Source organism: Lissotriton vulgaris, chromosome 1_1, assembly GCF_964263255.1.
Source record: "Lissotriton vulgaris chromosome 1_1, aLisVul1.2, whole genome shotgun sequence".
In the NCBI taxonomy this organism is placed as follows: domain Eukaryota; kingdom Metazoa; phylum Chordata; class Amphibia; order Caudata; family Salamandridae; genus Lissotriton; species Lissotriton vulgaris.
The window spans coordinates 1,482,500,166-1,482,522,818 of record NC_141685.1 but is presented as its reverse complement, the minus strand read 5'-3'; the positions used below and the strand labels follow the sequence as shown (position 1 = coordinate 1,482,522,818).

Sequence of the window (22,653 nt, the reverse complement as noted above, 5' to 3'; positions counted from 1 at the left end):
GGTTGAAGGTGAAGAGAGGGACCACGGGCAGAGAGAGGTAAGTGGGGCAGGGTAGTTAGGGTAGTGTATGTGTAGTGTAGGGGTTAGTGTTTTAGGGTTCAGGGTAGTGTTTTAGGGTAGTGTAGTAGTGTATGTGTAGGGTGTAGTGTTTTAGTGTTTAGGGTAGTGTTTTAGTGTAGTGTAGGGGTTAGTGTTTTAGGGTAGTGTTGTGGGGTAGTGTTTTAGGGTAGTGTTGTAGTGTATGTGTAGTGGAGGGTAGTGTTTTAGGGTAGTGTTGTAGTCTATGTGTAGTGTAGGGGTAGTGTTTTAGGGTAGTGTTGTAGTATATGTGTAGTGTAGGGTAGTGTTTTAGGATAGTGTTATAGTGTATGTGTAGGGTAGTGTTTTAAGGTAGTGTTGTAGTGTATGTGTAGGGGGTAGTGTTTTAGGGTTTAGGGTAGTGTTGTAGTGTATGTGTAGTGTAGGGTAATGTTTTAAGGTAGTGTATGTGTAGGGGGTAGTGTTTTAGGGTTTAGGGTAGTGTAGGGGTTAGTGTTTTAGGGTTTAGGGTAGTGTTGTAGTGTATGTGTAGGGTAGTGTTTTAGGGTTTATGGTAGTGTTGTAGTGTATGTGTAGTGTAGGGGGTAGTGTTTTAGGGTTTAGGGTAATGTTGTAGTGTATGTGTAGTGTAGTGTAGGGTAGTTTTTTAGGGTTTAGGGTAGTGTTGTAGTGTATGTGTACTGTAGGGGGTAGTGTTTTAGGGTTTAGGGTAGAGTTGTAGTGTATGTGTAGGGTAGTGTTTTAGGGTTTAGGGTAGTGTTGTAGTGTATGTGTAGTGTAGGGGGTAGTGTTTTAGGGTTTAGGGTAATGTTGTAGTGTATGTGTAGTGTAGGGTAGTTTTTTAGGGTTTAGGGTAGTGTTGTAGTGTATGTGTACTGTAGGGGGTAGTGTTTTAGGGTTTAGGGTAGAGTTGTAGTGTATGTGTAGGGTAGTGTTTTAGGGTTTAGGGTAGTGTTGTAGTGTATGTGTAGTGTAGGGGGTAGGGTTTAGGGTAGTGTTGTAGTGTAGGGTAGTGTTTTAGGGTAGTGTTGTAGTGTATGTGTAGGGTAGTGTTTTAAGGTAATGTTGTAGTGTATGTGTAGGGGGTAGTGTTTTAGGGTAGCGTAGTGTGTGTAGTGTAAGGGTAGTGTTTTAGGGTTTAGGGTAGAGTTGTAGTGTATGTGTAGTGTAGGGGAAGTGTTTTAGGGTTTAGGGTAGTGTTGTAGTGTAGGGGAAGTGTTTTAGTGTTCAGGGTAGTGATGTAGTGTATGGGTAGTGTTTTAGGGTTTTGGAAGTGGAGGGGTCGTGGAGGGTATGTTGGTGTGTAGGGAATTTTTTTTAAAAAAGAATCTTTATGCGTAGTAAAATCCTGCGAAGTAATGTACTGCTAAGTAATGCCAATTTAATGCTTTTAAATATTTTGCGAAGTAATGGTATGCGTAATAAAATACTGCTAAGTAAAGGCATTTGCGAACTAAAAACTTCTTAGTAAAGGCATGCTAAGTAATAGCATGCTAAGTAACGTCATACATTTGTTACTCCCCTGCATCTGCAGGCACTGCAACTAAGCTGACCGGTCTGCTGCTCCCGACGTCCTCCGGACTTCGAAAGGCCCAGCAACACAGGTCATTGTTCTGCAACTCCCTTGAGGCCTGCACTGTTTTCTCAGCAAGTTTGAGGCCAGAATCCCTCATCGAACCCGCTGAACAGCACCCCTGTACACTGCGTTTGAGTTGCCGTTGCCAAGGCTTGTTTACTCTCTTATCCAGAGATCTTCAGACTCTAAGAAGCTCCTGCATCTCTTTCTGCAAAGATAGTCATCCTCACCGCATCCTCTGCACTGTGGGCCTGCATCTTTGGTGAGATGCTCGAGGTCCTCTTGTGACTCCTGTGCCTTCAGCCTGTGGGTTCTCTTGAGGGTCTTCTTTAACTGCAGTGGGCTCCCCTGTTTGCTTGGGCCCACTCTGACATTCCTGCACTTGGTGAGTCCCTTGGACCTTGCTGGTCCCGACACTACACCTTCATTTTCCACGTTTGTTGCTGCTGCCAAGGCTTGTTGGTGCTATCGCCGGACACCGACCCCCTGGATCTCGACTTCTGATGTGGGGCAGCTTGTGAACGGCTCCTGGTCTTCCCTTTCCCCTGTTCTCCTATTTTATGCTCTCTTCCGCTTCTTTTCAGCCCCGCCTTTTCTTTTATTCAATTCCTCCCTCTACTATATTTCTCGCTTTTCCTCTACTCCCTACACAATCCACCCACTCAAAAGAGTACACACAGAGCTAGAATGAGACAAGCACTGTGTTAAAAAAAAAACAAGCCTTTGACCTCATCAAAACCTTTGGTCTCTGGTGCCACTGCACCATAGATAGCTGTGTTCCTGCTCGGCCAGCCGTGTGACATTCGTACTCTGTGCACACTTAGGATCTCTTAGGGTTCAGTCACACTCCACCTCCCAGGCTGTCTCAGAGAGGGGGGGGGCCTTCCCATTCTTTCCACTACTGGGTCTACATAAGCGATGTGGCTGCCACATTCTACCTGCTGAGGCCTCTCATTCCCATTCTATGGGCACTCGCAGCTTCTTAAGAACCAACAGCTCCTTCTGTGTGCAATAGGCAGGGCCAGACTGGGAACCCAAAGCAGCCGAAACAACCACCATTGGCAAAGCCAATAGCCCTAGCTTGTTGTACGTGTAATGTTACGTGTTGTATCAGTATTATATATCTGTATGCAACGACAGAAGCAGCAAAATACTAGTTGGGCGGCACACTATGCCAAGTACAGATTTGTAGCCTGTGTATATTTAAGCCATGCCCTTAATTACATCTTCTCCCCACTCAACCTTTGGCTTCTCCCCTGAAATATTGCCAACATGTTGACTGTGTGGGCATGCTAATAGAGGATAATATGATGCATGGCTAAACTTATAAGGTCCCAAAGGCGAGACCTATTGGCTATGCCAATGCTTGTTTCTTGTTGGGGTATGTTACGTGAAAGGTGCCTGCACTTAGCCTACACTTTCTAAGTAAACTCTGCATTGTGCTTGGTTTCTCTTCTTATAGCTTAGATGAGGAATCCTACTACAGTTACACCAGAGACATGACTAAGTTTAGGGTTAGCATTAGTGACAAAAATCACAGCTCAATATTGATGCCACAATATTAGCCGCACAAATTCTGGCAGTGCAGCCTTTAATGAATTATCTTGGTTATTGTTCTTATCTTTATTCGTAAAAGAATCACTTTCAAATTAACCTAGCCCTATAGTGTGTAGTTGGAGACTAGGAGGTTTAGCATACACTCCATTTCCGCTCCCGTTTTTCAGTGGCGTGTAACACTTTCTTAACATGGTGCAACATGGTCTTTATTGGTAGAATGTAAACTGCCTTCGTTTGTAGAACTAAAATATTTTTTGCATGTACCTTCTGGAGGTTATTTACTTGGGAAGCAATTGTTGACTGAAGGTAAAGTTTTAGCCTTATGATAAGGTTATGGAATTTGCGTAATTCTAGATGTTCTGTTGGGATACCATGGCAAACACTTAACAATATAGGGTAAAATGCCAGTTCCCGATACAGAATACTTCTAATTCTGCAAGTAAAACTTAGTCGGATTAGTCAGACTTTGGGATCAAAGTAAGGCTTCAGCCCACCCAGAGAATCAACCGTTATAATCCTAGATTGATACTGAATGGTTCGTTCACCCTGCACAGTGGTGCCACATATCTCCCAAACTACTTTTGTCAGATCCCCATCGAGGTGCTAATAATGGAGCCCTTTAAATATGTAAAACTCGACTTTTAGTTTGAAGCGTAACATCTGTCAAAGAGTCCCCACTCCTATGCTAATAGTTCCAGCAGACACAAAGGACCATTAAATTGAGGAACTTTGTCTATTTAACGCAGAATATGCCCATTTCCACTGCTTCGAGTTAGTGGGTGCTGGTGTATAATACTAGCCCATTCCCATCTCCACACCATGAGTAATCCTTCTCCAACCAATACATTTTTTGTGGTATCCTTCAAATACGATAGCAGAACAGATTGATAGTTGGAACAAGATAGGCGTCTTTACTGCTCCACATAAATAAACACTGTTCTGTTCTTAAACTTTATTCGATTGTTCATAAAAAACATCATAAAAGTATACAGAATAAAACATGACATGTGGATTAATACAAAATTGGGGAATACAGTACATGGCAAGACTCAATGAGTAAAAACATGGATTAGCAGCAAAAGGTTAAGGCTGACTCAATGTTAAAAAACCATACTTTTTCTGGCCGAGATTGATTTTAGGATGAAGGTTGCGATAAAAAAACAGATATCCGGAGTAGCAAGGGCAAATAGAAATTTCATAGCATTAACAGTTGTGGACACAGTATTTCTTAAAAAGTGGTTTGAGGTAGAGAATACGCACAGGTTTATAGACAGGGCATAATAGCATAAAGTGCAGTGTGCTTTGTTTAGTGATTCCGTCACAGGGACAGGGGGTGGCAGAGTAAATTTTCATCCTCGGGAATGCCACTAGGTTATGCACAATACCTAATCTCAGCCTTGTAAGAACGTATTGATGAGGCTGTCTGGTGATTACTTTTAGGTACATAGGAATACCAATCCCTTCTTCCTTATTTAAAAATTAGAAAGCGTGGGTTGAAGAATCACTAAATTGTTCTTTACATTTATTATAATTGTGCCTCAAAAAGACTCCTTTAACCTCCCGCTTCGGTAAGACAATGGCACACATGGGGTCTTCATGAACGTCCAGGTCAAAAAGTTCCTTGAAGGATGAAACGACATATTTTAGCCACGGAATCTGATAAGCGTTATCCAGGCGTAGACAGTCTTGAATTATTCCTCTGGTGAAGCACATATCTGGAGGCAACAAAGACCAGCCTCCAGCTGATGAACCCGTCACCTTTAGAATTTGGTCCTGATTGAAAGTAAAACAATGATAAAGTGAATAACAAAATATACTATGCAGTTCTCTAGTTTCCACACACATGGACCAGCATTTCACCATTAAAAGCGTGCCTCAGCTTAATGCATTTCATGTTGATTTTTGATCACTTACACTTGTAAATTCCTTCCTCTTTTTTGTATTGTATTTATTCTTTTTCATTTTGTCTTAAAACTTAATAAAATCTTACTGAACTAAAAGCGTGCCTCAGCAAGCATTGCTTCTTCCATTCTTTACTTAACTCTTTCTTTTGTGTTCACATTTCCTTGCCTGTCTGTGCAATGCCCAGGTTAATCATACCTTGCTACAGCTCCCACACACATTTTTTCCGACGAACACCTCCATTCAGCACAAATTAGATTTCTGAAGAATGCACAGCTTTGTAGACTTCGCCCTTTATCTCTGCCTGAATGAGAGGTGTTGTAATCAGTGTTTAGAATAAGAACGTTCTCTGTGTGGCTAAAGGCAACCAAAGCTTTACTGTTGGAACATGACTAATTGCAGCTGTTGCACAATCCTCAAACCGCATATATCATTGCATGCCAACTCTTTTTACTTAATAAAACTTCAAACTAATGGCACAGGGTACAGTGTAAAGTCTACAAGAGGTTGTCTAAACATTGCTGGACAGGAAGCTGGCTGGCACAGCTGTTACTTTCGAAAGGCGTAGCTGCCATACTTGGTGTATCAAGCCTAGACTCCTTTCTTGTACTTCTCCCATATACTTCCCCATTTGCTGGTGTCTCTCACTCCGCCCCCTCTGTAAACATGCAAAGCTTTGTAGACAGCACCATTCTATGTAGCTGAATATGTCCCGCTCAGCTCTGTACTGGATGCAGCAAGAAATGTTACTTGGAAGTAAATTGATGAGGCGTGGCACTTCCATTGGGGGTGTCTTCAGTCACAGCAAAAAATGAAAGCTATGTGAAATGTTTCCATACCCTTAGGCCATATAACTAGTTCTATAAGAGAGTTTAGTCAAAATAATAGACTGATGAGCTGACAAGGCATAGGTCTAATCCCTATCAATCATGTCCTCGGGACTAGAAATAGAGGAAAGCCCACGGGAACCATTAGAATTACGACTGGGATCACAACTTACTGTAGCTCATACAAAAAAAATAACTGCAATGCAAAACAGAAAGTGTAATATAGAAAACATGCCTACATGCGAGTCAAAAGCAACAACCTAAATCTTAACTATGAATCCATTGAAAACACCCTATATTATACTGGAATAATATTTTCATAACTTTCCTAAAACTTCCTTTTCTCTGACTTTATGACGTGTTTTATTTTGGACACCTGTGCTTCATTGAGAGAGTGATTCTCTTGAATTCTGTTGATTCCACCAAATGTGGATAGTGGGGGGGTCTAGCAGTCTTCATCTGTTGTGCGATTATTCACTTTGCTGCACCGAAAACCATTATGAATATCTTAACTAGAGCCTTCGCCTTGAATCTCTGGTGAAATTCCTTCATAAGAGCCGTGGAGTGTTTGGTGTGCAGGTAATCGTTGTAAACGCTTCTTTTTTTACTTAAATGGAGTAAAAGGTAACCAAATTGTGATCCGTGAAAGACTGATGATGTCTCCAATTCTAATGTGCTTCCAGTCTTCAGTCCTATCCTGTTTCAGCTACACTTCAGGCCCCGCAAAATATGCAACATATTCCTTACCTGCCCTTGTTCCCTCCAACTTAGGCTGGGATTTCAGAATCAGATGAAGTAAATATTGAAAAAGTTTACATCAAGTTCAGTACTCGGTTTAGTAAATCATGAATGCATAATTTGCCATTTCAGCATACATCGATCATTTGAAATGACTGGCCCAAATAGTGCTCCAGTTTGAGACCAAAATCTCTTTGCTGATTTCTCTCCCTTGTTTCATACATGGTATACTCTGGGGAACGTATTCTAGATCAATAACCTGTAAAATATGTGATGTAAGGGCTCGATGAGGCACCTCATGTCCAAAAGAAAACAATGCATGCTACCTCCTGTCTACTGTTGAGACAGTCATGGTAAGGATTGATCCATTTGATAAGTCATCCAGTTTTGTCGGTGGCTGCTGAACGGGTACTACAGTGTTGAACTACTGAAAGAAAAGGGATTTTGGTTGCATCACTGGTGTTGACAGTCCTCAAATCAGAGGATGATGCCTGCTGTGTTAAGGATTGTGCCTGATGTTATAGAAGGTCCCCGATTAAGGCATTTGGCTTAAAAACGACTTGAGGTTTGTGTATGGAGGTTTGAAGGGTATTGTTAACAGTTACTAGAAAGTGTGCCGAACAATAGGGTAAATCATGACACGAGTTGGAGAAAATGTACCTAAAGTATATGTTCTCCTTCTTTACTGTTTGAAACTTTTTATATTGAATAAATTGTGTTCTCTCTTTCAGATTCATGTTTTGAAGGTGCTTGTGAATTTGTCTGCAAACCCATCGCTCACAACTGATCTTCTGAGTACTCAAGTAAAGTATACTTCAATTACATACAAGTTGTTTAAAGGCAATGTTCTCTCTAATATTTTTTCCTCTCTATGTGGTAGACTTTTCTTGGTTGCGTGTGTAAAGTTCGAGAGGTAGGATCCCTCCCCCCCCCCCCCCACCAGCTCAAAGGATGTTTTCCTATTGCAAAGGCTGTGATTTTCCGAATCACAGGCTTGTGATGGCTAAGTTTTGCATATTGAACCCTAAATTGCCATAAAAGCTTTGATATTTAGAAACAGTTCTGATAGAAGCTCCATTAAATCGTGAGTTATCCAGTCATACGAGATTTACCAAAGTATAAAGACGCATTACTGCTTCGTGGCAGTAGATACATTTTCTGTCAGGTACATTCTGTTACTCACTTGTAGAGGTCCAGATAGACATAGTGCTCACATACACAGCAGACCATGAAAAATAATGCCACAGCACAAATATTGACCATAAGCACTCGTGTTCCATAAGAAATATCCATCATTTTATGGGGTACATAATGAACATTACTTTTAGAATCTCATAGAATATGCTATTCAAAAGCCATGTGCTACGTGAATTGTGTTAATTAAAATTACCAGGCCCTTGAACAAGGTAATTGGTATTCTGTTGCTACTGCTATGAGATGAAAGTTACTGTGTGCAAAGAGCACTGGTCCATCAATTACTAGACTACAGAGTAGGGCAATCAGAATTTCTGTAATACTAATATGAACTTTGATGGTTCTGTTCCCTAAAAAGAGTGCAATGACACCACTCACCGAAGAACATGTGAACATATCAACCAAAGCTTCTGTGTCATATGCTAATCCGTTACTGTTGGTCCTTCACTTACGCAGGCATGGATTTCTCTCTCTCTCTCTCTCTCTCTCTCTCTCTCTCTCTCCCTACTTTGCCACAGAATGCCTCCATTAAAGGTGTTGCACCACAGCATGCTTGGCCATCAGGGACGGTGGCATTAGAGGTCCGCCACTGAACCTCTACCCATGAGATACGGTGCCACAGTACACCTGTGCATTAGGCTGTGTGGTACTAAAATGCCTTATAGTTAATTTGGCAGACAATACAAGACCTGTAGATGCTCTGCACTGAGACCTGTCTGTCAGTTACTATGTCACCCGATAGTCTGCATGTACTGTACTGTTCCATGGATACTTTCGGGGCTGTTCCACCACTGGTAGTGTGGCCAGAGAATGCAAGCTTCTAATGTTTACTCTACATTACAGATCCCACTCACTCTATGACTGCCTCTGAATGTCAGCGCTCCGCCTGTCTTCTTTTTGTCTCTCTCCTATTCTCCCTCTATTTCTCAGTTCTTTTCTGTTGTGCGCGCCTTCAGTGTGCGCTCCTTCTCTCACTCTGTCCTCCATACTCTAACTCATTCCCAGACATTCTTTAGCACTGTCACATCTACTCTCCAGTTTAATCTCTTTAAGACTATCTTGTATGATCTTACTTGGTTGCTAGTAAGTAACGTGTTGATGTATATATCAGCGGGTGTACGCCTTGTAAGGACTTTTAGGACTGTTGCACTGCCTTCACTAGCCACACAAATTACATGTTTGCTTAATTGTATTGCAAAATAAGTTGCCAAAGTGCGGTGGGAGGCGCAATTACAGAGCAGCGATGCTGCAGGATATAATTTTAAAGCACACGAGGCAAGTCAAATGGGCTCTAACTGTAGGAAACGTGGAGCCTCCGGTTGTACTTTTGTAATTACATGGACGTTTTAAGGGATCCCTTGTGGTGATCAGGGAGCTGCAGTGCAACATATGAAGGCCTGTGCTGAGGGATTGCTGCAGAGCAGGCTGTGAGGGGCAGGGGTGAACGAAGGAAGCCAGAGATTGAACAACATTAACAATATGTAAGGAGAGGGAAAAACTTGCTTTCAGTTACTTGCAATGAAGAGTAGGTGTGCTCTTTTTCTGGTATCCGCCCCTTTTCGGCCTTTCTTTACGTATCATAACAAATTCTCCTAGGAGGAGGGACCCTCTGAAGTACACGCTCCCAATTAATTCCCTGTGCTGTAAAATCAGTTTGCAAGTGCACTCCGGTGCAACATGGTTTAAAGGTAGAAGTAAATTCTAAAGGTAAGTGTGAGCCGGCACATTATTTATTCTCCATCACACTGTGTTTTAGGAGGTTTCTACTCTAGGGATAGACCAACCGATAGTTGTCGAGTTGAGAGAAGGTAGTCCAAAGCGTTGAGGCATATCCGAGTTGAGAGAAGGTAGTCCAAAGCGTTGAGGCATATCCTGCTCTGCCCAATCTTGATAGGAGGCTGGGTTGAGCTGTGTGCTGATAACACAAGCAACATGTTGGGTTCAGTTTAGGTCAAGATTGGGTATGGTGGGAAGAGTGTGGAAACCTTTGCCATATGGCCCAGTGACTTCTGTAGTGTTGTTCTTCTGAGTTATGGAATGGGATAAACAGGTGAGAAGCGATATAGCAAGTTGGAATTGTGGCGGTAACTTAATTTGATGGTGTCTCACCTGAAACATGATATGGAGAACTATGGTACAAGTATCTGCAGCAATAGACCGATTAATACTCCATGATGTGCCAAAGGATATACTCCTGCTATAGAAGGAAAAGGATTAAGATGGCTTTTACAACAGCCACATTCCTTCGTCACTGAACATGGGCCATCAGTTCAGGGTGCGCTTTTACATTTTCGACTTCGATTAGTAGAGCTCTGATTGACGGAGCGGGGTACCGATTTTATAAGTATAATGTTAGACCGTTGATAAATTAAGGTGACAATAAATGCTGGTGTGCATTTATGCACCTAAAGCAGATTTTTGGGTATTCTTTATTACATCGGCATCCGGTACAGAACCACTTGGGATAATTTCTTCTTGAGTAGGACATTTTACACCACTGTAATCTAGTGGTTTAAAAAATATTTTAATAATAAATTTTGGAAAAACGTTACAGAACATAAATTATGCATGTAGAATATTATTAACATTTTTGGAAAAAACACGAGCTCAGAAGGTGAAGGAAGAGGTATGCACATGAAATGGCTTGGCCCTGATGGAGTACGTGAGGAGGGGTTAATAGCAAACTGAGTAAACAGTATCAGGCGTCTGGTTGATGAGAAGTGGCAGACAGAAGCTGGATGGGGCAACTAGCTTGCAGGGGGGTCTCAGAGATGGTGGATGCCAACTTCCCAGCCCCTTATCAAAGTCCATAGTAGGGGAGGAGGTCAAGCCACTCCGCTCCACAGGAGCCAAAGAGAAGCCGGAAGGAAACCACAAAACCGTGCAGTTCATCAAGGGGCAATTTTAGTTGTCTCCTAGGCTAGATCTGAACGTAATTTTAGGGCAGCATGCAAGTGGGGAATCTTGTAGATTGAAACAAGATAGATTGGGGAAGAGAATTCCATCACCCTTCATTTATTATAATTGTTTCATTAAATCATTTATTTATTACAAATGAAGAGACTTGGACAAAAAAAGTATCGCTTGGTATAAATTCTTAATACAAAATGGACAACATTTTGTTTTTAAACTTAGAAGTCATTGGGCAGCAATATTATTTATGACAAGGTTTATTATACGAAACTTTTACATATGTGCTATTTATGGCAACATTTTCAAGTAGAATTAGTTTAAATAGTGTCTTGGAGCTCATGCTCAACAAATCAAGGACAAATGATAAACAGTTTGGCATCGCCTCAGGCACTTCTAAAAAATAATGGAGCAACTTGCTTTAGTTGGGGTGTGGCAGACAGAATGTCAGAGAGGACGTTTACCTTTTGCATCAGGGTGCATGAACACTACTGTGTTTTGGCCTTATGGACGAGGTAAACTTCAAATACTTTAATCTACCAATTTGACAATTCGCTGGCTGATTACTAGATAATGCTGGGTAGTGCAGCATTGACCCCAGTAAGGTTTCTCAAGAATTGCTCATTGTCAGATGCAGTGTTTGCGGGCAATATCTGGGAGGAAATAAAAAAAATAGATTCTGTCCAGCCATAAATCAGCCATAGTGAGTCTACTCATCCAGGGGATGAGAATCTGAATATAATAGGGAGTTAGGCAGACCCTTGTCAGGAAGGTAACCTCGTTAAAGGGCCAAAGGTACTTGAAGTACGTTGAACACATTCATGCACAGGCGAGTATGGAGGTTCCAGACTCCTTTTGCTTACAAATGTTCTCCTTTAATAGTCTGCAGTATGTAAGGCAAGCCCTTTGTTTCTTTAGTTTATGGACCTACTTCAGGGGTCAGGCAGGCCTCACATATAGAACATATTCATGGATTCTGTAGGTAAGAAACTGTATAATGCCTGTACATACACGATGAAAAACCTTTTTGTCTTTTCAAATCAAATAAATCATTTAACTACGATGTTTAAAACCAAAACCACCCCCTTTTCCCTATAACAAAGCCAGACTTTTCCTGGAATGTTAGATTTAAATGTTTTTCAGTTTTTTTTAATGCAAATGACCCAACATTGTTGCTAGTATCTATGGCCATAGAGCTTGATCTTGCTGCCAGTTATTTTCTCAGGATAAGAATGCGCAGGCTTTGCATGTTTATGTGAAAAAGGAAGATCTGTAAATCTGGTTCTGGCATGTAAAGCCTAGTCCAGGCAGATGAGGCAGAATCCAGTAAACATGACTATAAATACTTGTTGGTATTATGTAATTTGGAAAAGGTTTTCGTCTTGCCGCTGGGTTGTATCATCCCACTCAGAGCACCACATTAGCCTGGTTCCTTGTTCGTTTTTGAATGTTTACTCTTCTTTTTCTGATTCCTTTTCTAGGTACCTTCCTCGTTGGAATCCTTCTTCCACACATGCACAAATGATGACATCCTCCTACGGGGGCTCACCTTTGTGGCAAATCTGAATGAAAATATGGACAGTGGAGCTGCTCACCGTCAGTACCACGAAGACTCGCTCTTCTCTTTGTTGTTCGGAGATTCTAGGCACAGCTTGTTTGTATCCTTGCTACAACATCGGGATGAGGAAGTGAAAAAGCAAATAGCAAGAATCATGACTAAACAGCAAACATAAAAAAGTTCTTTCTTCCTTCTGAAGAGGAAGCACAACAAGTTGGCGTCACTGCGGTCTGAATAGAAGTCAGTTCATTGCTTCGGTGTGGCACAGTACTACGGCTTTACCTGCCGAGGTTGCTCCTCCCTGGTTTGTTGCTTGGATCATACCTGTGCAAGCCTCCCTTGCCACTTTTAAACCTGCAGCGCTATACAGAGCGTCATAACATACCGCCTGATCCAGAGTTTCTGCCAAGCACTCGAATGGTATTGACTGCAACAGACACCGCATCTGAAAGATCACACGGGCGTTTCGAAACTTAACTTCAGTGAGACTCCACTAACATATTGACCAACACTTCTTTGCATTCTAGACTGTTTGTTCCTCATCTACAGAGCAGTCACTGTATCTTTAGAAAAGCTCCCAATGGGACGTGGTCGTCCTTTAAAAGTCTGCAATCTTGCATGCTCCTGGTTGCGCCCTGCTTTTAGTAGGCAGTATCTTTGGGTAAGCCTGCCATTCCGGACGTATGAATGTACACTACAAAGAAGACACTGGAAGAGGCATGTATTAAACTGTGTGTGTGTGTGACATACAGGACACATTCTCCCCGCCGAAAATAATGAAAGTTTGTAGCAAATTATTTTTGGATAAAATTAAAGAGGACACTCGCATACAATTCAGAGAAGCAGTTGAATTTTTTTTCATATACCATTTTTTGTTGATTAAAGCTTCGTACATCATCATGAATTCAGCTTGTGCCCCATATTTAAAGCAGAACAACTTTAAATCACATTGTCTTATTTTGAGAATGTTGTTTGTTCAACGCCACTGACTGTTCAGTCAGTGATCTGATATGGGTTCCATAGTCGCTAGCTCCAGAAAAACATTTAACACCGCTTTTATGTCAGCTAATTTTTAATTTGTGATGAGATATTTTGTAGCAATTGTTAAGTAACTCTGCTAAATAAAAAAAATAAACTTGAAACTACAAGAACAGTCCTCGTTGCCCGATGATCGTTGCCCGATCAGTGGAGGTGGCGAGCTTTGTGCTGCTCCTGTCCAATATTGACATTTACTAAATTGAGCTACCATCTTGGGCTTGGACTTTCTCCTCACCCTTATGGGGACCTGCATATGCCTAATAAAAGAGGCTTGCGTGCTGGAAGACACCTGATGCTTCATCAGCCAGAGAAAGGTGCATCTGTCACAGGCCACGCATAGGCGGAAGGGAATAAAATCTAGTAAACTGGGTATAATAACAATATTGCACGCTGTATAGTGAGACAGCAGCCCTATAAAATGAGTTGGGCTCAATAGCAATTGCCGTAAAATGCCTATAAACGACCCACAAAAATGGCTATAGGACATTCTTTCCAAAATGAACCCCCTGTAGTTACAGTACACAGGGAGTACAATACACCAGGTATTTTCGTGCACGTGCCTCACTTAGGCAGGAACGCCAAAATGTTTGCAAATAAAACCTGCTCTGCTTTCTTACTGGTCAGACAACAACAGGTTATTTAACACAGCCCACTAGTCATCTCACGCCCATATTCTGTCAATCTGTAGGTGAATTGTAAAAGAACCAATCAACTGCTCTTCCACTTAGCTTGCTGCCAACACCGAGTCTCACACTCTAACCCAATCAGTCTACGTTCTTCAGTCACACAGCACGTCTCACCAATTTACCCCAAAGAAGAGACTGCGTTGTAACTAGTGTTATCATTTTATGGTGAAAGCCACTAAGCACCGCATCTAAGAAACCAGATACTGCAATTATACTTCAGCTACATTCTACATATTCAGGAATGCTGGCAGTCAAAGAGGGTTGTGCCTTCCTTTTCCTTCCCACTAACCTGGCCCTATGAGGTAGTAATGTTTTTATTCATCAGGTCTCCCCTAGCTCGTATGACTACTTTAGTGATCGCTTGCGACCCTTGGACTGGCTTCCTGATTCGAATGCTTCAACCTTTATTTTTTTTTTTAGAAAAACAAGTGCCACCCCCACCAATTTTCAGTGCTCTTTACTGCGAGCAAACAAATCAAGAAATGAATCACCGATTTGTTTGGTATATTTATTTTTACCTGTTGTTTTAGAAGTTCAACATATAAGCTTAAACGAGTTGTCCGAGGAAGACACTCAACATATAACCAATACTAGACAAAAAAAGAATATATTTCACAAAATTCACGAAAACAATTTCAAACAAGGGGGAACACACAACTAGTGTAATACATATTTCATAGTGAATGGTCATTTAGCAACATTCATTTCATAGTGAATGATCATTTAACATTCATTAGATTGATCGGAACGTTTGCTCATCCAAAAACAATATGTACTCAATGAAGGAGACACGTTCTAGGAAAACAATGGAAGAATGCAGACAAATTAATCAAATAGCCAGTGGAACCAAGAAAACAATTATGTATTCTCTGTGCATTCCTCCAATGATGCCGACGCGTTTCGAGACCATGAGACAAGTTAACGGACTCTCATCAGGGCTCATTCAACCTGGATCTAAAAGTGTGTGTTAAAAACAGAAGAGAGAGCGACATGTCACCATTGTGTTCAGTACCCGGGTGACTGCCCCCACTGCCCCTCTAGGCCCTTTTAATACCTGAAGGTGGCTCCGGAGACCTGATCTCGGGGATCTGTGTACACCAAAACTTGTAGCGGGTCTATGGGGTCTATGGGGTCGTACCGACTCAATTCATTGTAAAACTGGCTGAATTGACATTGAAAAAGAATTACTTCCGATTCAATGACCAATTCTACATGCAAATCAAAGGGACAGCCATGGGCTGTCCTTATGCGCCGGAGGTAGCCATTCTGTACATGGCGCAATATGAACAAATGTTCATTGAAAACAACAATCCCTTCCAGAAACACATTAAGCAGTGGCTACGGTACATCGACGGCGTGTGGCTCCTGTGGCAGGGGAGCCACGCCGAGTTGATGTCCTTCCACCATTGGCTTAATAATAAACTCCAGGATATTAAATTTTCCCTTGAACAGAGCAAAACTGTGATGACGTTCTTGGACGTCCAAATCACCTGTCCAGAGGGGCGCCTTAAATCCTCACTCTATCGCAAAAAAAGGACAAAAACACCATCCTCCATCACCGGAGTGCCCACCCGCGCAATTTGAAAAGTAACCTACCATACGGACAACTACTCCGCATACGGAGAAATTGTTCAAGTCTGGAGGACTTTGACCATCACGCTGAAAAGTTCTGTGATGAAATGATTACTCGTGGGTACCCCAAAAAGATGCTCAAACATTCATATAAAAGGGCTCGGTATACACCAAGAGAAAGCTTACTGCAGAATAAAACAAAAAATGAACTAGAACAGATGGTCTGTGTCACAACTTTTGGGCCTGACACACATCGTGTCAGACAAATGGTCCTAAAGAATTGGCACCTATTGGAAGAACTGGAGTGTCCCTTCCCCAGGCCGATTTTTGCCTACAGAAAAAACAGAAGTATCGGCCAACACTTAGTACGTGCCGACATTGCCACATCCAAACCCAAGCAAGACCTCTTATCCAAATGGGGCCTCAAACCAGTTGAGGGGCACCACAAATGTGGTAATTGCGTGTCCTGTGGGTCCTGCCTAGAAGGTTCTGAATTTCAACACAAGCAGGTAAAATGGACCAATAAAGGGTTCTCCAACTGCAGGACCAAAAATGTTGTGTACGCCATCACCTGCGGTTGCCCCAAATTGTACATAGGGAAGACTAACCAGCAGGTGAACACCAGGATAACACAGCATCGATCTCGTATCAAAAATAAAGTGCTCAGTGCCCCAATGGTCCAACACTTTATTGACAAATCACATACAGAAACGGATTTCTCCTGGACTGTGTTGTATACAATGCCCACTAAAAAAGGTCTTGTTGATATCGAGGAAACCCTCCTGCGCAAGGAGGCGTATTTAATTATGCGATTTAACAGTGCCCAAACTGGATTAAACACTATGTCTGAAGTATCGAGGCTTTAATCCTGTTTACCTCTTTCAAACTACATGTCCCAGAATTCTATGCGCTAAATAAAGGTTTATAACTCCGCCCCAAACATGGCAGTACTGATTCGGAATCGAACCTGAAAGACTGACAACGGAGCGCCTACTGAGCTGGTGAGTGCTCCGACTAAAATACTCAATGGTACGCTTTATATGCGCAAACGGAGACGTTTACTGACGAGTCTTCCGCCTTTGTTTGACAGGCTGCAGACACATATATGGGATTAAGTGTTACTCTGCCACTACCTGCTTCCCCTTAACGCACGAAGGATTATTGATTTGGTTGAGATCCACAGAAACTGAAGCTAAGGTAAACTTGCACTTAGTATCTGAAATTTAAAACTTACCCCGCCCGAAATACAAACAGTATGACCACTGGCAGGCTTTTAACACAATGCTACGCTCTCTTGCCTCCACCAGAACGAACAGCACGCCCATTTACCTGAGACCACTGACAAAACGCTGAGTCTCCAGGTAGGCGGCTTCAAAATCTTTTGTTTGTAAATATCGTTTGCGCACCCTGAATTTGTGAGTTGGTACAATAGCCTAATGCGGCTATTTTGGTTCGCACTCCACAGGTCCAAAGAAGGAATGACGGGACATTTGAAATAAGGAAGGGGCAGGGAGTAATCCCGGTACTGTCCTAGGTATGAATATGATGATTTCTTTCTTGATGTTTCGCGGGTCTCCCCGCGTGTGTATTTAATGAATATGCAATGCCTGACGGCATTTTAAGCTCTATGTTATCTTACAAGGTCCCGCTACAAGTTTTGGTGTACACAGATCCCCGAGATCAGGCCTCCGGAGCCACCTTCAGGTATTAAAAGGGCCTAGAGGGGCAGTGGGGGCAGTCACCCGGGTACTGAACACAATGGTGACATGTCGCTCTCTCTTCTGTTTTTAACACACACTTTTAGATCCAGATTGAATGAGCCCTGATGAGAGTCCGTTAACTTGTCTCACGGTCTCGAAACGCGTCGGCATCATTGGAGGAATGCACAGAGAATACATAATTGTTTTCTTGGTTCCACTGGCTATTTGATTAATTTGTCTGCATTCTTCCATTGTTTTCCTAGAACGTGTCTCCTTCATTGAGTACATATTGTTTTTGGATGAGCAAATGTTCCGATCAATCTAATGAATGTTAAATGATCATTCACTATGAAATGAATGTTGCTAAATGACCATTCACTATGAAATATGTATTACACTAGTTGTGTGTTCCCCCTTGTTTGAAATTGTTTTCGTGAATTTTGTGAAATATATTCTTTTTTTGTCTAGTATTGGTTATATGTTGAGTGTCTTCCTCGGACAACTCGTTTAAGCTTATATGTTGAACTTCTAAAACAACAGGTAAAAATAAATATACCAAACAAATCGGTGATTCATTTCTTGATTTGTTTGCTCGCAGTAAAGAGCACTGAAAATTGGTGGGGGTGGCACTTGTTTTTCTAAAAATTATACACGGTCCAGCCTACCCCACGTCCCGGGACCTATCTCCTTAACTTTCAATAATCAACCTTTATTTTAGCACAAAGAGAAACAAACTGGGGAGTAATTTTACACTCTTGGATAAGAATGTTTCAGGTTAATTATGAAACACAAAACCTATTGCATTTGATGGGCAATAATTGTTCTTTGGGCATTCTGATTAATCCCTCATTTAAATGAGTACTGTTAAAACACTTCGTCTCCATATTTTTTCATAAATACAATATGGTTATCAATAGCGACAATCGTACAGAAGTCCATTTTAGAAGCCAAGAATATAGCTGCCTCTAAGGGAGGTTCCACACGAGGTTGATGTACTATTACGTTTTGGATGAAAAGACTTGTCTAATGCCAAGACCAGCCAGTAGATTACGGTTGAGCCTCTGTAGCTCTAGTCTTCTGCCAAAGCAGCAAGGGCAGGAAATGCTGTCACATGTGCCATTTATTAGGGGTGTAAACTTGTTCTTCTTCCTCAACGTTTCAATTGAAGCTAGTTTTAGTCACCATCCACGTTAGTGAGTTTCATTTTTTTTTATTGATTATACCTTTTCCTCTGTTCATCAGCTGTGTATGCACCGCCTAAGACTGTTTTTAAATAATGCATGTAATGCAATGGATAGTTGTTATGAGCAAAAGATATGTCACTTTCTAATGAAATATCATTTTACGGGCTTCTTGGCAATTCTGTGTTGGAAATTCAGACCTATGTAAGAGGGTCTAGGTACCAAATACACAGCTGAAATCAGCAGCCTTCCTATGCCAGTGTGAATACTTGTTCCATCTTCTTTAAGGACTCCAAATTCCCAGTTTTCACCTTTGGATTTGGGTCTACTTCTTTACGTAGGCCATCACTCTTTATAAACCAGGTACCTTACTCCTCTGATAGTCACCATTATACAAAGTCCCCGGCTTCTGGTTCAGTTATTCTCCTTCTGATCAACTCGCCCTCGAGTACACTCTATGATGCAAACAACTAAGGAATATGCTACTTACCAGTATGCATCTGTTCTTGGCATAGAGGGCTGCAGAGTGGTACATTATGAATAGATCGCCATCTGGTGTTGGGCTCGGATGATTGCACTTTGTTTTTCTCTTGGAGAGTCTTTTGTATCTTGGTGACTCCTCCTTTGGTTGGTAGTGCGCATGGGCATCGGCTCCATCCTTAGATTGTTTTGCCATAGTAGGGTTAGATGGAGTAGTATGATAGAATACAGATAGAAATGCCCATGTAAGTGTATCTAAATAAGATATTGTTGGAACAGACACAGGTTTCCGGGGAGGCTGGGAGGGCATGTACCCCTCTGCAGCCCTCTATGCCAAGAACAGATGAATACTGGTAAGTAGCCTATTCCGTTCGAGGCATATGGGCTGCAGATGGTACATTATGAATAGACTATACAGCAGTTCTCTCCCTAGCGGTGGTCGCCCGTGTCTGTTGCAACTGTCTGAAATAAAGTCTTCAGTACAGCTTGTCCCACTCTAGCTTGTTGTGTTGTGTGCACATCTACACAATAGTGCTTTGTGAAGGTGTGCGGTGTAACCCAGGTAGCTGCTTTGCATATGTCATCTAGTGGAATGTTTCCCACAAATGCCATAGATGCTCCTAGTTTACGTGTAGAGTGAGCTCTAGGAGGAACAGTTAATGTCCTCTTTGCTTTTAAGTAGCATATTTGAATACATTTTACAATCCATCTGGCAATGCCCGCTTTAGAGATGGGATTGCCCTTATGTGTAGGAGAAAACGCAACAAATAGCTGTTTTGTCTTTCTGAAAGTTTGTGTTCTTTCTATATAATACAATATTGCCCTTCTGACATCCAATGTATGTAGGGCCCTTTCCGCTACAGTCTGTGGTTTGGGAAAGAAGACCGGTAGTTCCACTGACTGATTGATGTGTAATGCAGAAATTACTTTTGGTAAGAATTTTGGGTTTGTTCTAAGAACCACTTTGTTTTGGTGTAACTGCATGAATGGTTCTTGAATCGTAAAAGCTTGTAACTCACTTACTCTTCTGAGTGACGTGATAGCTATGAGGAAGGCCACCTTCCATGTGAGGAATTGTATTTCACACCTATGCATAGGTTCAAAGGGTGGTCCCATTAGTCTGGTAAGTACTATGTTGAGATTCCAGACTGGGGAAGGTGGCCGTCTTGGTGGAATGACTCTTTTGAGTCCCTCCATGAAAGCTTTAATTGCTGGTACTTTAAACAGGGAAAGATGTTGCCTGTTTTGTAGGTACGCCGCTATAGCTGCGAGATGAACCCTGATAGATGTATATGCTAAGTTACATTGCTGCAAGTGTAGTAAATAGCAAATGATCTGTTTAGTGGATGCGTCCAGAGGGTTGATGTGATTACTGTTACAGTGTACAGCAAACCTCTTCCATTTTGCTGCATAGCATGCTCTGGTGGTAGGACGTCTTGCTTGTTTAATGATTTCCATACATTCTGGTGGTAAATCTAAATATCCAAACTCTATGACCTCAGGAGCCAGATCGCTAGGTTCAATTGTTTGGGATCTGGGTGCATTATTTCTCCATGGTTCTGTGTAAGGTGCATGGGTAATAATCTTAGCTTTTGATGTGGCACTTGTGAGAGTTATAGTAGCGTGGTGAACCACGGCTGTCTTTCCCACGTGGGTGCCACTAGTATCATGGTCATTGAATGCTGTTGCAGTTTCCGAACCACTAACGGAATTAGTGGGAGAGGGGGAAAAGCGTAAGCAAATCTGTTGGACCAATTTATCCATAGTGCATTGCCCTGGGACCGGTGGTGTGGGTACCTGGATGCGAAGTTTTGGCATTTTGCGTTCTGATGATTGGCAAACAGATCTATCTCTGGTTGCCCCCATTTTTGGAAGAATGGCTGCAGTATCTGGTCGTGCAGCTCCCATTCGTGTATTTGTTCTGACTCTCTGCTTAGGATGTCTGCTATCTGATTTTGAACTCCTGGTAGGTGTTCTGCTAACAGATAGATCTTTTGAGAAATGGCCCATCTCCAAATGTCCTGTGCTAGTTTGGATAGTTGGAGAGTGTGTGCCCCCCCCCCCCCCCCCCCCTGTTTTTGAATATAATACATTGCAGTCATGTTGTCTGTTCTGATCAGGACTGCCTTGTTGGTTATTTGCATTTGGAAAGCTTTTAGTGCTAGAAATACTGCTAATAGTTCCAAGTAGTTGATGTGCAGTTTCTTTTGCTGCACACTCCACTTCCCCTGCACTGTGTATTTGTCCATATGCGCTCCCCATCCGGAGAGCGATGCGTCCGCTGTCAGTATCACTTGTGGAATCGGTTCTAGGAACGACCGTCCCTTGGAAATGTTTGTTGTGTTCCACCACTTCAGAGAGCGATGCGTACGGTCGTCTACCAACACCAGATCTGTAATCTGACCTTGATCCTGATTCCACTGTGTCGCTAGACACTCCTATAGACGACGCATTTGTAGTCTGGCATGTGGTATTAGCAGTATGCAGGAGGACATCATGCCTAACAGCTGCATAAACACTCGTGCTGGTAGTGAGTGTTGTGGTTGAAATCTTTGTATTAACTTGACCATTGTCTGTATCCTGATTGGATTGGGGTATGCTATGGCTCTTTCTGTGTCTATAGTAGCCCCCAGGTATTGTTGAATTTTGTTTGGTTGCAGGTGTGATTTTTTGTAGTTCACCGTAAACCCTAGGTGGTGCAGCAATTGAATAGTCTTCTGTGTGTTTTGAAGACATTCCTCTTGTGACTTGGCCTTTATTAACCAATCGTCCAAGTAAGGGAAGTCATGTATTTGTTGTCTTCTTAGGTGTGCTGCCACCACAGCTAGGCATTTTCTGAACACTCTTGGTGCCGTTGTGACTCCGAACGGAAGGACTTTGAATTGATAATGTTGTCCTTCCACTACAAACCTTAGGTATTTCCTGTGGGCTTTGTGAATTGGGATATGAAAGTAAGCATCTTTTAGATCCAGTGTAGAAAGAAAGTCCCCTTTCTTCAGTAAAGGAAGTACCTGTTGGAGCGGGACCATGTGGAAATGTTCCAAATTTATGTATGCATTGAGAGGTCTGAGGTCTAAGATTGGTCTTAGAGACCCGTATTTTTTGGGGATTAGGAAGTATAGAGAGTATACTCCTGTCCCTTGTTGATGTTTTGGAACCTTCTCTATGGCATGCTTTTGTAGCAGTGATAGTACTTCTTCTTTTAACAATGTTAGATGATCTTGACTCATTGTACGCTGTTTGGGGGGGATGTTTGGTGGGGTAGCTGTGAGTTCTAGGCAATAACCATGTTGGATAATTTGTCTCACCCACTTGTCTGATGTGATGTTTTCCCAGACAGGTAGGAACTGTGATAGACGTCCCCCGACCGGTGTTATGTGGTCTGGGGGAAGTTGTATTAAGTCACTGTTTTGGGGTTCGGGAGGTGCGGTTGTTATTATTTCCGCGACCTCTACCCTTGTTGTTGTTACCTCTGTAACTACCTCTTGAATTACCTTTGGGTGACGTAGGTGTAAAAGAGGTGGATTGCTGATTTGTTCCTGTAATTTTTGCGCCTCCTCTATAGGTGGATCTACGCAAGGAACCCCTTTGTGTTGGCTGTTGTAATGCTCCCATTGACTTAGCCGTTTCTGTATCCTTTTTCATCTTTTCTAAGGTCTCATCTGTGCTTGAGCCAAAAAGTGTTTTCTGATCAA

General features: G+C 42.1%; 1 protein-coding gene across 2 annotated transcripts in view; it reads left to right on the top strand.

Moving 5' to 3' along the window:
- The window catches only part of ARMC10 (armadillo repeat containing 10), a 166,115-nt gene extending 152,910 nt beyond the window's left edge, over positions 1-13,205 (top strand). For both annotated transcript variants that reach the window (XM_086967345.1, XM_086967344.1), the window contains 2 exons: positions 7,371-7,442; positions 12,225-13,205. In XM_086967345.1, the coding sequence (XP_086823471.1) occupies positions 7,371-7,442; positions 12,225-12,476 (324 nt within the window). In that variant the 3' untranslated portion in view covers positions 12,477-13,205. The remainder of the gene's footprint in view (positions 1-7,370; positions 7,443-12,224) is intronic.
- Positions 13,206-22,653: the final 9,448 nt, after the last annotated feature.